The sequence below is a fragment of the Siphateles boraxobius genome, unplaced genomic scaffold, assembly GCF_051911475.1.
Source record: "Siphateles boraxobius isolate OS27281-9 unplaced genomic scaffold, OSU_SipBor_1 41, whole genome shotgun sequence".
In the NCBI taxonomy this organism is placed as follows: domain Eukaryota; kingdom Metazoa; phylum Chordata; class Actinopteri; order Cypriniformes; family Leuciscidae; genus Siphateles; species Siphateles boraxobius.
The window spans coordinates 34,587,816-34,600,385 of record NW_027509042.1 but is presented as its reverse complement, the minus strand read 5'-3'; the positions used below and the strand labels follow the sequence as shown (position 1 = coordinate 34,600,385).

Here is a 12,570-nt window from a genome sequence, read left to right as displayed (position 1 = left end):
TTAAAATTGGTCTGATTAGGACGATATTGGCAGAATGGCTTGTCTTGATTTGTTCCAATTCAAACAGAATCATTTTAAGAATAAAAAAAAATCTGTTTTTCAAAAACCCTTATCGGTTATCCATCATTTCCATCTGCACATTACTGCTTAATGTCAAATTCTTGAATAGAGCTTTTATGGGCTTACTGTCAGAGGTATATTTATGCAATAGTTATCTTTTACTTCTCTCATTCAAACACAAGTTTTTTTTTATGTTCTTCAGAATGAATCAAAACAGAAAAACACAAATACTGACCAATAATTATTTAATAATTATACACTTTAAGGACTTAAAGGGATAGTTCACCCAAAAATGAAAATTCTGTCAGTATTTACTCACCCTCATGTTGTTCCAACCCCGTAAGACCTTGGTTCATCTTCGGAACACGAATTAAGATATTTTTGATGAAATCTGAGAGCTGGATCACTCCTCCATACTAGTCCATAGGCTTCTTGAGGGATTGAACTTGCCGGCCTCGAAAAGTTATTAAAGTCATCGTTAAAATAGTCCAAGTGACTACAGTGGCTCAATCTTAAGTTTATCAAACGACGAGATTACTGTTTGTGCGCAAAAAAAACAAAAATAACAACTTTATTTCAACTATTCATTTCCTTCTCTCTGGGCCTCGAGTCAGGTTACTAGTTTAACAGCGTACGCTTCTGTGTTGTACATGTGCCTACGTGTGACGTAGCTCTACGCAATTACACTAGTTTAACTGACTAGAGGCCCAAAGAGAAGGAAATTAATAGTTGAAACAAAGTCGTTATTTATGTTTGTTTTTGCGCACAAAAAGTATTCTCGTCGCTTGATAAACTTAATATTTAGCCACTGTAGTCACTTGGACTATTTTAACAATGTCTTTAATAACTTTTCGAGGCTGGCAAGTTTCAATCCCTCAAGAAGCCTATGGACTAGTATGGAGGAGTGATCCAGCTCTGAGATTTCATCAAAAAAATCTTAATTCGTGTTCCGAAGATTAACGAAGGTCTTACGGGGTTGGAACAACATCAGGGTGAGTAAATACTGACAGAATTTTCATTTTTGGGTGAACTATCCCTAGTTTAATTCCATCATTCAAAAAAAAAAAAAATTTTTTTTTTAATTTAGTTTTGTTCCATTTTCTTACTGCGGATATTGTGTTAAACTGATCAGACAGGAGTGGCGCACCTGACAAATATTCACCCTTGGTGTGGAAAGACCATTCATTTCTGATCAGTTGAGCTTTTAGGTTACACATTTGGTATGAAAAGGTCTTTACTCCAAAACACATCCTGGCCAGTAGTTGGCTGTGATAAAACCAGTGTGTGCTGTAGCTCTTACCCATATGAGCAGTTGCGTGATCACAACATTCCCCTTGCGGCAGGCCAGGTGCAGGGCTGTCCGGCCGTCACCTTCCCCGCAGGTTTCGTTGACTTCATCTCTGGAGCCGTTGGCCAGCAGTATGACCACGAAGCGCAGGTCTTCCTCCGCTGTGGCCCGCAGTAGCTGCTGTCCTAGAGACAGCTCTGTGCAAGCCAGCGATGCCAAAAACAACTTCTGCTCGTATTTTGCCCTGATCCAGCGCTCACGTTCCTCTCTGAAACAACACACACAGAATCTACAGTTAGGCTCGAGATTGAATTAACGCGGGCCGTCAACACATGGTTCACACCGGCGGCATGTTTTGATCTGGCTCTCATTCCAAATGACATTTAAAATTTGATGGGATTTGTGTACTGCTTTTCGATTTCATTTCTAGCACAGCGCCAAACATATACTAGCACTCACATCTCCATTACACACAGCAGCATCTAGACTTTAATACACTAAAAAAATATATTATACTGAGCAGTACAGAAACAATACCACCACATTTTGAATGGTTGCTATGTGTTTGTGTAAATGTATGTGCGTAAAGCCTTGTTTATACTTCCGCCTGGCTCCGCACCGCAAGCCTCCGCTAACTGTGCACGGAATCTATCGTATAACGTGACATAGCATAAATAAATGAGACGTGACTTGAGTGAAGTGCCGATTTGCAGAGTTCATGCAAACATATCCATGTTGATATGATCCGTTGTTTTATTTACTGCGGTTTTGTGTTTAATTGTTTATTGAGAGAAAAAGTGAGCAGCACATAATAAATTCTTCCGGCAGCATGGGTGGCATCAGGATGTTCGCTAACAGTATACCACTGCAAAGGAATTTCAAACTTATTTTGACACTTATTTTGTTCTCATGACAATGAAGAACAAAAAAAGAACTTGCCGTCAATACAGTATGTCAGGGCCTTAAGAATGTGAGTGTGTGTTTGACAAGTTAACTAAGCAAACGCAAACAGGAGAGGGCCATCAGAAATGGTTGGATCGTTTACAGCACCCCTCCTCAAACTGTGCTATGATAGCACTTAATCTCTGTTAATCCCCACAGAGTAAACAGCCTTTCTCAGACAACTCAGGATTAGTTCAGCTTCAGCTCCTATCTGAGGGGAAGAGGGAGTTCTGATACCCCCGGGGAGGGGAAGGGAGTTGGGCAGAGGATATTGAGCTGTTCCCTAAAACACAGTTGCCCATCAGGGAGTCCAAACCCATGAGACTATAGAACAGACATCCTACTGTCACAATTCCTCCTCACCAGGAGCATCTGGACAGGAACAAAGTGTACACACAATTATTAGAGATGTCAGGACTCAAACCTGACTTAACACACCAATGGAGTCATTTCCATTTTCAAGTTATGACAAACAGAAATCCCATTTAATTCGATTTAAATTAAAAATACGTTGTGATGGAGAAGTATAGTGTAGGATTTGTGGGAACATGAATTTTCAATGTTTCATTTGAATGATCAACACACAATTCCAGGAACAGACACACAAATGTACGACATATTGAATGGACTGTACTTCTACTGTCTTGGTCAGAGCTACCCTCTGAGGTAACCTTGGTAAATATGAACTAATAAGAAGCCTGTGAAAATAAATCTGCATAAATACTTTTGACCTTTTATAAAAAATAAAAATCACAAAAATCTAACCTTGTATTGAAGTAAAAATAAAAATGGGGGGAAATCTCATTATGAAATAAATGTTTTTCTCTAACACACATTGGCCACAATAATTGGCACCCATTTATTTAATACTTTTGGCAACCTCCTTCAGCCAAGATAACAGCTCTTCTCCCATAATGCCTGATGCATTTGAAGACCTGACAAGAGATCAGAGACTATTCCTCCATACAATTCAAATTCCAAAGTCCATGTTGATACACTCTCCTCTTCAGTTTTCTATAGGATTCAGGTACCTTAATTTTGTGCTCAGTGACCCATTTTTGTGTTAATTTTTAAGTTTATTTTGGATCATTGTCCAGGTGAAGGATCAAACCACGGCCCATTATAAGATTTTTAGCAGAGGCAGTCAGGTTTTGATTTTTTATCTGTTGGTATTTGATAGAATCCATGATACTATCCATCTGAACAAGATGTCCAGGACCTCCAGCAGAAAAATAGGCCCACAACATTAAAGATCCAGCAGTATATTTAATCGTACACATTGGGTACTTTTTTTAATCCCTATGTGCACCAAACCTATTTCCTGCGAAAAAGCTTTTTTTTTTAAAGTTTCATCTGACCATAGAAGCCGATCCCATTTGAAGTTCCAGTCGTGTCTGAAAACTGAATATGCTGGAGTTGGACAAGACCAGAGGATTTTTCTTGAAACCCTCTTAAACCACTTGTGGTGATGTAGGTGCTGTTCGATTTTTTTTAGGCTTTCTGACCCACAAGTCTCATCTATTTCCTGCAATTCTCCAGCTGTGACCCTTGGAGAGTCTTTAGCCACTCAAACTCTCTTCCTCGCCGTGCATTAAGACAATGCAGACACGCATCCTCTTTAATCTTTGTGTTAACTTATATTTATGCTGTTGTTAAACAGGAACTCATGGCTGGATAATTTCATGTTCCTAGACCAATGGTGTGCGTTAAAATTGTAAATATGAAGGGGACTATACATACAGATATATTTTACTAGTACGAGTTTCTAGGGGTACCAATAATTGTGGCCAACATGTATTAGAGAAAAACATTTATTTCACTGTGATTTCCATCCACATTCATTAGTTTCACTTCAATGAAAGGTTAGATTTTTGTTATTTTTTTAAATGAAAGATTAAAAGGATATACAATGCTGATTTATTTTCACAGCCTTCTTTGATTTACCAATAGTGTCGATAACTCTGACCACAACATAATACCTCACAACCTAGTTTTAATTTCTGTCCAATTTAAAATGATGTACAATGGAGTTAATAGGCCAATCTTTCAAGTTAATGTCAACTACCAGAAATTCATTTGATCATATGTTGAGTAAATATTCTGTATATAATATTGACACAATTTAAGTAAAAGTTTTCATTGAAATTTTGTGTTAAATAAGAAAATAAATCTAAAAATAAATCATGTTAGATTAAACATCCATTTATATTTAATTTTATCCATGTGTATATTACGGAATTATATTGGGCATTAAAAAAACGTATAGATCAACCACAAACACATTGGTTCTAAAACAGGGGGCCTCGGCAAACTTCAATGGAGGTCCCAATAAGTGTTCAAATTATTAAAATTAAGTTATATTAACACAATATTAATTAAAATGCCAAAAACACAAAAAATAATAAACGGAGCAATTCCAAGAGGGTCCTCGCACCTTTGTAATTGGGCCCTAAATATGTGTAACCAGAGATACATCTCAGCTTAGACTAGAGGTCGTTCAAATATGGTCTTGGACATTGGAGGATTTAGAGTCAAAAAGGTTTTGAACCATTGCACTAGTGTGTAAATCTGAGCTTTCATTTTAAGTGTATTAGAAACAACAGATTTTTTTAAATAAACAAAAAAATAAATATTAAAATACATTTTAAATTTTATGCTTAAAGTTATAAAAACTGCCCAATTTTTTTAATCCCAAGTTTATATGGTCTATCCACTGCTTGTAATACAGGATGCCACAGACATGATGGGCTTTGAAAGATGAACTCAAGTGTCTCTCATACCCCTTTTCCACCAAAGCATTTTGAGAGCCGGTTCGGAGCCGGTGCCTACTCGCGAAACGGTTCTTTGTGTTTCGACAGCCAAAGAACCGGTTCTCGGCCAGGAAAACTGGTTCCAAAGCGGCACCAACTCTTTGCTGGACTAGAACCAGAGAACCGTTCTTTTACCACTGTGTCATGCTTACGGCGGGGCTGGAGGCGGGTTTAGATGTGTCCTAAACATATTTTATGACCGCAAAGCCAGGAGAAACATTTGCAGAAACACGATGTAGTCCACCATTGTAATTATTATGCTTGAAGTTGGCGCAAGCGTTTCTAGCTTTTTTTAAATTTTATTTTTTTATTGAAAACATTATGTAAGCAAAGAAGAAAACAGTCAAAATATAGAACAAATAAACGGAAAGAAAAAAAGACACAAGACAGAGGTACATAACTAATCAGAAATGATTACATATCAAAGGAAAAGATTAAAAGACTTACTTATTTCAATTGTTTTTAAAGCCTTCATGGTACACAAGTTATAGATAATCCCAAAATAATGTACTTGCTAGCGTTTCTGTATGGCGACCTACACAGTGACGTAACGACGTCGTTCGCTGGGCGCTCTAGTCAGTGGGAAAACAAACCGGTTCTGAGAAGGTTCGCAAGTTGAACCAACTCCGAACTAACTTTGAACCAGCACCAGTTCCGAACCAGTTCTTTTTTGGTGGAAAAGGGGTATCAAAGGGTTAAACTCGAGACCCCCCCCCCCCCCCCCCGGATTACAAATTAGCCTTGTATGGATGTCAGGGGCCAGAGTGCAGAGGAGATAACATTTTATCAGAGAGGCAGATGGATGAAAATAGGTAATCAATAGACCAGGTGATCGATGGTTTAGTGACATCCTTCTTAATCAAAGCAGCAAAGCCATGCTGACGGACCTGAACCCTCCACTGCACACTCAAAGATTATCTGTCTAAAGTCACAGCTAGCATCACGGCTCACAGTCACAAACATACATACGCACAAACATGGCACACATGGGAAAAAGACAAGTATCAATCACCTGTTGATGTCAAACTACAGCCAGACATTTGATTATCAGCATAAAGTCGAGTTCACTTTGCAGTTTATTCTAATCAAGAGACACTGAACATGACAGGAAGGGGCAGTCCAAGCAATTTGTTAAGACTAATATAATGGATAACCCTAACCCTACAAATATATAAAAACAAAAAAAGCATATTTCACACAAAAAAATTGCAAGACTTGTCCCATAAAAAAGTTATTAGTCTTTGCAAATGAATTAGTCTTAAAGTGAACACACACACACATACATACATAATGATCCCAAATGTTAATACGGCACATAGGGCTATAAAAGTCAGTGTGACTAACTGCTACACATTTATAGGTATAGGCTATATATATATATATATATATATATATATATAATATAGTAGTGTGATCATTTGATTCACACACAGTAGGACAAGTAAGGAAAAAACACAGATGGGATGAAAGAGCAGGAAGGAGCGACAGGGAAGAGAGGAGACAGGAGGAGTGTGTATATATATATATATACATATATATAGTATATAGTATATATAATATATATTTATAAACATATACGCACACGTATATGTATAAAACGATTCAAATAGTATCAAGAAACTCAGAAGGTTCTTACAAAATTTCCAGCATTGATCATTTGATTCACACACAGTAGGACAAGTAAGGAAAAAACACAGATGGGATGAAAGAGCAGGAAGGAGCGACAGGGAAGAGAGGAGACAGGAGGAGGAGAGAAAAGCTACAGCGCATCTGTGGGAAAGTTGAAGAATTTTATTAACTGTGTGTGTTTCGAGAGGGGGGTCTAGCAGCACGGAATGTTCCGGGTGCTGATGGTCAGCCCAGGGTGAGTGAGAGGGCTGGCACGAGGGCCACGGACCACAGCCCCCACACAAAGCATCCTGGGAGCCATGGAGGAGGGAGATAGAGGAGGGGAAAAGAGAGAGGAAGAGGCTCGGCAGGATCTCCCCACTGCCCCTCTGCCTCTCTGTGTCTAGAGGAAATGTGGAGCACTTCACTGCCCTCTGAAACGCATGCCTTCCCCAGTTAGCAGCGTTGCTAAGGGCCAAGCCCGCCTGGCTAACGGAAAAAAAAGTCGAAACTTTTTGCAGTTAAATCATTGTCAATTATATATGAAAGCAAATGTAGCTGGTAGCCTTTTTGGGACTGTTTTGGGTTAACATATAGGTGAAACTTAAAATATTAGAATATCGTGCAAAAGTTATAATTTTGATGATTATGGCTTACAGCTTATGAAAACCCCAAATTCAAAATCTCAGAAAATTAGAATATTATATGAAATCAATAAAAAAAAGGATTTTAAATACACAAATGTCGACACAAAAAGTATAATCATGCATATGTATATAGTTATATATATATATTAAACATATTAGTTTCATCTTTTAATTTGAAATACTGGAATACACAAACTTTTGCACGATATTCTAATTTTTCGAGTTTCACCTGTAAGTTTTGATTTTAAATACTGTCCAATCTATAAACCTTGAGGAAGACAATAACGTTTATCGTTTGACTTTAGGTCTCTCTAAACATGTACAAACACACTTATACACACATAAATAGAAGTGTAAATGGGTGTGACATGGTTGCAAAGACAACAAAAACAGGGTTTAGGAGTCACACACACACACACATGTTAAGATATTTATGATATATTTGTTTTTTGATCATGCTTTTTTAACACATAATACAATCAAAAAACTTGCATTTTCTTTCCAAGAATTTCAACCATTTAATGAGTTTTTCATCATTCTTCATTATGCAGTTGGAACAATCATTCATATTTTAAACTAATTTGCCCCCAAAATTAAAAAAAAAATGTATTTTTAATTCAGGAATTAAAACAAGTTCATCAGGTGTATTCAAGTCATGTATGAATTGAATGTTTAATGCATTTTGTGAAAAAATGTATATGTTAATAAAAAATGAACATGTCATTGACTATGATACTGTAAAATCATAAATTAATATGGAATCTCCTTTAAAACATGTACTTATCTTTAAATTTTTTATTTTAATTGTTTTTTAAAAGTGATTAAATAACAGTAACAATACCTGTAGTCAGTGTTATTTTGATGGAAACTACAGATACAGTGTTTGTAAAGCTGTGTTCATGGCAAACACATGTTTGTGTGACAGCTTCATTAAAGTGTTGTATTGCCGTTTTGGAAAATTTACCTGAGGGGAAGGTGGGGGGGGGGGGGGGGGGCATGGGGGGTGCGACCGTAGCCTCATTGACGTTGGAATGCAACAGGCTGGGTCATGGGAATTATCGGGAGTCTACATCAATCCCTCGTCAGGACGGTTTCCTGTTTGTGAGTGTAAATCCGCATTGTGTTCTTCCTGGACGATCACTTTGTGGGCTTGTGTTTACCCACTTGCCAGCACTTCCTGTCCAGCTCAAAGCCAGCGGCTGTTTACCCAACACTGACAGGCGTCGGCTAATGCAGCATCCCGTGAAAAGACAACCCTACAGCTGCCACAGCCCCCAGAGATCCCCTACCCTAAACACACATCTCTGAACTTCTGCCAAAGTTCACACAGACCACATATCAGATGCAAACTACCTTGTGCAACTGAGATCACCAAATTTCAGTTTGGCCGAGTAAAACAAAAGGGAGAGAAATTCATAGAGAAGAGATCGACGTTGATGCTCTTTTCTTTCAGGCTAATTATACCACTAATTCAGCTCATTAGTGTCCTACTGACTCACAGGTAATGAACGCTGACAGGCTAAATCTGTCAAACAGACAGCAGTGCACATTTACCTGCACATGCGCAGAAGCAGACACACACAAGCTCATTCATCTCAGTGCTTTAACCCTTACGAGGCACACACAAATCTCAAGCCCTTTTACATGTCCCGAATAAGCCTCCTGTGACAAATCAGTAGTAAGTTATCAGATTTTGTTAAGCGGTGGGATTTGATTACAATAGTTTCTTATATACACTGTCATTCAAAAGTTTTGGATTGGTAAGATTTTTTATGTTTTTAAAAGAAGTCTCTTCTGCTAACCAAGGCTGTGTTTATTTTATTAAAAATACAAAATTATGCTAATTTAAAATAACTTTCTATTTTAAAATTAATTTATACCTGTGATCAAAGCTGTATATTCAGCATCATTACTCTAATCTTCAGTGTCACATGATCCTTCAGAAATCATTCTAATATGATGTAATGCTCAAAAAACAGTTATTATTAATGTTGAAAACAGTTTTGTAAAAAAAAAATCAGGATTCTTTGAAGAATAGAAAGTTCAAAAGAACAGCATTTATAACAACTTTTGAACAATTTAATCCTTGACGAATAAAAGTATTGATTTATTTTATTTCTTTCCCCCCAAAAATAAAATACAAATTTTTACTGACCCCAAACTTTTGAACGGTAGTCTAAAGCTGTTACAAAAGCTTTCTATTTCAGATAAATGCTGTTCTTCTGAACTTTCTTTTCATCAAAGAATGAACATTTAAATACATTTTTTCAACATTGACAATGAGAAATGTTTGTTGAGCATCAAATCATCATATTAGAATGATTTCTGAAGGATCATGTGACACTGAAGACTGGAGTAATGATGCTGAAAATTCAACTTTGATCACAGGAATAAAATACACTTTACTATATATTCAGATAGAAAACAGCTGTTTTAAATTGTAATAATATTTTACAATATTACCAAATTTTTGGAAATTTTATTTTTAACCAAATAAATGCAGCCTTGGGGAGCAGAAGAGACTTTTTTTTAAAAACATAAATCTTACCGATCCAAAACTTTTGAACAGCAGTGTACATACATATGTCATTGTGTTACTGAATTGTGATGCCCGACATGATGGAAACGTTCAAAAATGTATCTAAAAGTCTATGCGTAAATGTTTCAAGATCCAAAGTTGTCGATTTGTTAGTTGCTCTGATGTTTTCTCAATATAGATGAAAGTCTAAACCCTGGTTTTGGTGCATAAATATGTGTCATGTATGCCACTTTGATGGACTGAGTCGGTTAAGTCACGTGTTAAAGAATTTCTGGTCTTTTTTGCTGATCCTGCTCCCAAATGTGAAAAACACAACAGACGCTGCACTCTTGTGATTTCCTCACAGGGTTTTAAACAACAAAATCACAGTATTTATAACGTTATTTCACTGGATTAACGCCCAGGGATATACTTCATTTTCCTCATTCCTCTCCACGTATACTCCTTTGGCCGTGAGTGTGGAAAGACACGTTTGGTGCATCTAGTGGACTTTGTTTTCAGGCACTCAAGTCATGCGGACCAAGCGTGCCGCACAAGCCCTGAAAAGTGAAGCCAAAGCGTCTTGATCGCCCCCCCCCCCCCCGGTGACTGGTCCTAATATAGGTCATAAACCCCGCCTCCCCATGTTATTTAACGGGACGTGAGACCAACTAAACAATTCAATTACACTTCACATATCTTTTTTCCAAAGATAGTTTTTTGTCATTTACTGTTGTTTTTAATCACGCTGATGTAATTTCAATTGTTTGTTTTTAAAATAAGTTTTTTTTTAGTTAGTTATTTGATGCTATAAAAACAGTGCTGTGACATCATGATTGACAATCTGAGCGAAGTAGTCACTGAAGCACCAACGGACTTCGGGATCTTTGGAGGACTGAGGAGATTGTATTTACTTTGTTTATGGCAGTACGACAAGAGGCTTGTTAAAATAGACATCAAAATTGGAGCAGAACGGAGGAACGGAGCAGACATAGGCCACTTAAAAAAAGTGCAGTGACTGGGAGAGTGCATTCGGCGAGAGTGAGGGCGGGGCGTTGATTTCGCGGCTTTACTTCCTGCTCACTACTGCGCAGGTCTGGTCCCGAGATCGCAACTGCGTAGACTCAAGACACAAGATGTCAGCGCCATATCGGGACACTGGCGGCTTCACTTCTCACCAATGGAAGAGAGCCAGGGTTTCCCGCAGCACTTTGTAACTAAGGTGGCCGCCTAAACAACACACGCCTGCCGCCTTAACGACGTTGTCAAAAAAAATTGTATGAGCGATATCTGCCGAGTTACTCTGTCCTGTTTTCTCCGTTTCAATCTTTAAAAATGTGATTAGCCTTCGTGTTCGCTTCAGTCTTGTTATCAGTGCGTTCTTCCGCAGCGGCGCCAAGCACGTCAGAACAAACAGAAGACAGGGTGTGGTAGTGTGTGTGTTCATCTGAGCCTCATTGGGCTGTCACTGCTCGTCAATGTCAGAATATTTGAGATGACCAATCAAATCAAAGTAGGCGGGCTTTATGTTCGCAGCGCGAATTTTAGCAGAGCGACTTGACGCGCCTCAGATTACGGTCGGTCAAGTGCAAGATAAAATGCAAGTTGCTAAACTAAACATTTGACAGTTTTTTTAGATCATAAATGTTAAACGAATCACAAAAATAATCAGGCAAACTAATACACTTTTGTCTATTTTCGCCATTTTGAGCTGAAAATAGACCACTATGTGAGTTAGCCTAATAATTCGTTTACTGTCATTGTGAGGGGACAAGACCATGACAAGACACATTAATCAGGGTACCCGCGGGATCTTAAAAGCATTGAAAAATAATCTCAAATTAAGGCCTTTAAAGGCTTTTAATTTGGTATAAAAAGTCTTGGATTTCCTTACAAAGGTATTATATATTTTTGCCTTTACTAGGATTAAGTTCATACCATAACGCATAAATTTTTAGTAACAGTTAATTTTGTTGAGTGCACCTCGCACTCCACGTCATAGCAGAAAGCGCAAAAGCGTGCGCACCGTTACTATGGTTACTAAGCAAGTGAGTTACAGAACAAGATAGTAATGTTAGCCAAGCATAGTTTGTCGTCTGAAATAGGAAAGTTTCAGTTTAATCCGCTGTGGCCACAAATGCCAGAATTCAAAAATTTAACCCCCAAATCAGAGCTTTTCTGTTAAAAGAACTTGTTTTCTACCCGGTCTTTTCAATAGTAGTTGGCAACCATGCGCGCGCGCTCTCTGCACTGCTCAAGAAGCGCGGATGATCTGAAAACACAGACAAGCTGGAGTTCAGCAATCTTCATTTGAGATTTTCAACTTAAATTGAAGTGTCATTCAGTCGGTCTATGTTCTGTCACGAGCCGCTTGTGCTGTTTGTGCGAACAAAATGAAGGCTGATATCCAGCAGTTTTTAATGTTGATGCAATGTTTCCCGAATATCCACACAATTTCAAATGTGACATTGATTTTATTAAACAGTTAAAAACAAAACAAAAGGGTAACATTAAGTGATTTACTACATTTAAAACAGTATAGTCAGGCTTATTGCTCTATTTTGCAACGAAATCTGTGGCTTTGAATGAATCGTGAGATTCAATGAATGACTTGATGACTCACACATAGCGTTAAAGACAATGAGTTACCGCCACCTACTGGCGATTTTAATATAATATTTTTATTAATATTAAACG

At 37.8% G+C, this 12,570-nt stretch overlaps 1 protein-coding gene across 4 annotated transcripts in view; it reads right to left on the bottom strand.

Moving 5' to 3' along the window:
• Positions 1 to 12,570, bottom strand: part of agap1 (ArfGAP with GTPase domain, ankyrin repeat and PH domain 1) — a 241,979-nt gene that overhangs the window by 3,688 nt on the left and 225,721 nt on the right. For all 4 annotated transcript variants that reach the window (XM_077199206.1, XM_077199205.1, XM_077199203.1 and 1 more), the window contains one exon: positions 1,361 to 1,616. In XM_077199206.1, coding sequence (XP_077055321.1) covers positions 1,361 to 1,616 — 256 coding nt within the window. The remainder of the gene's footprint in view (positions 1 to 1,360; positions 1,617 to 12,570) is intronic.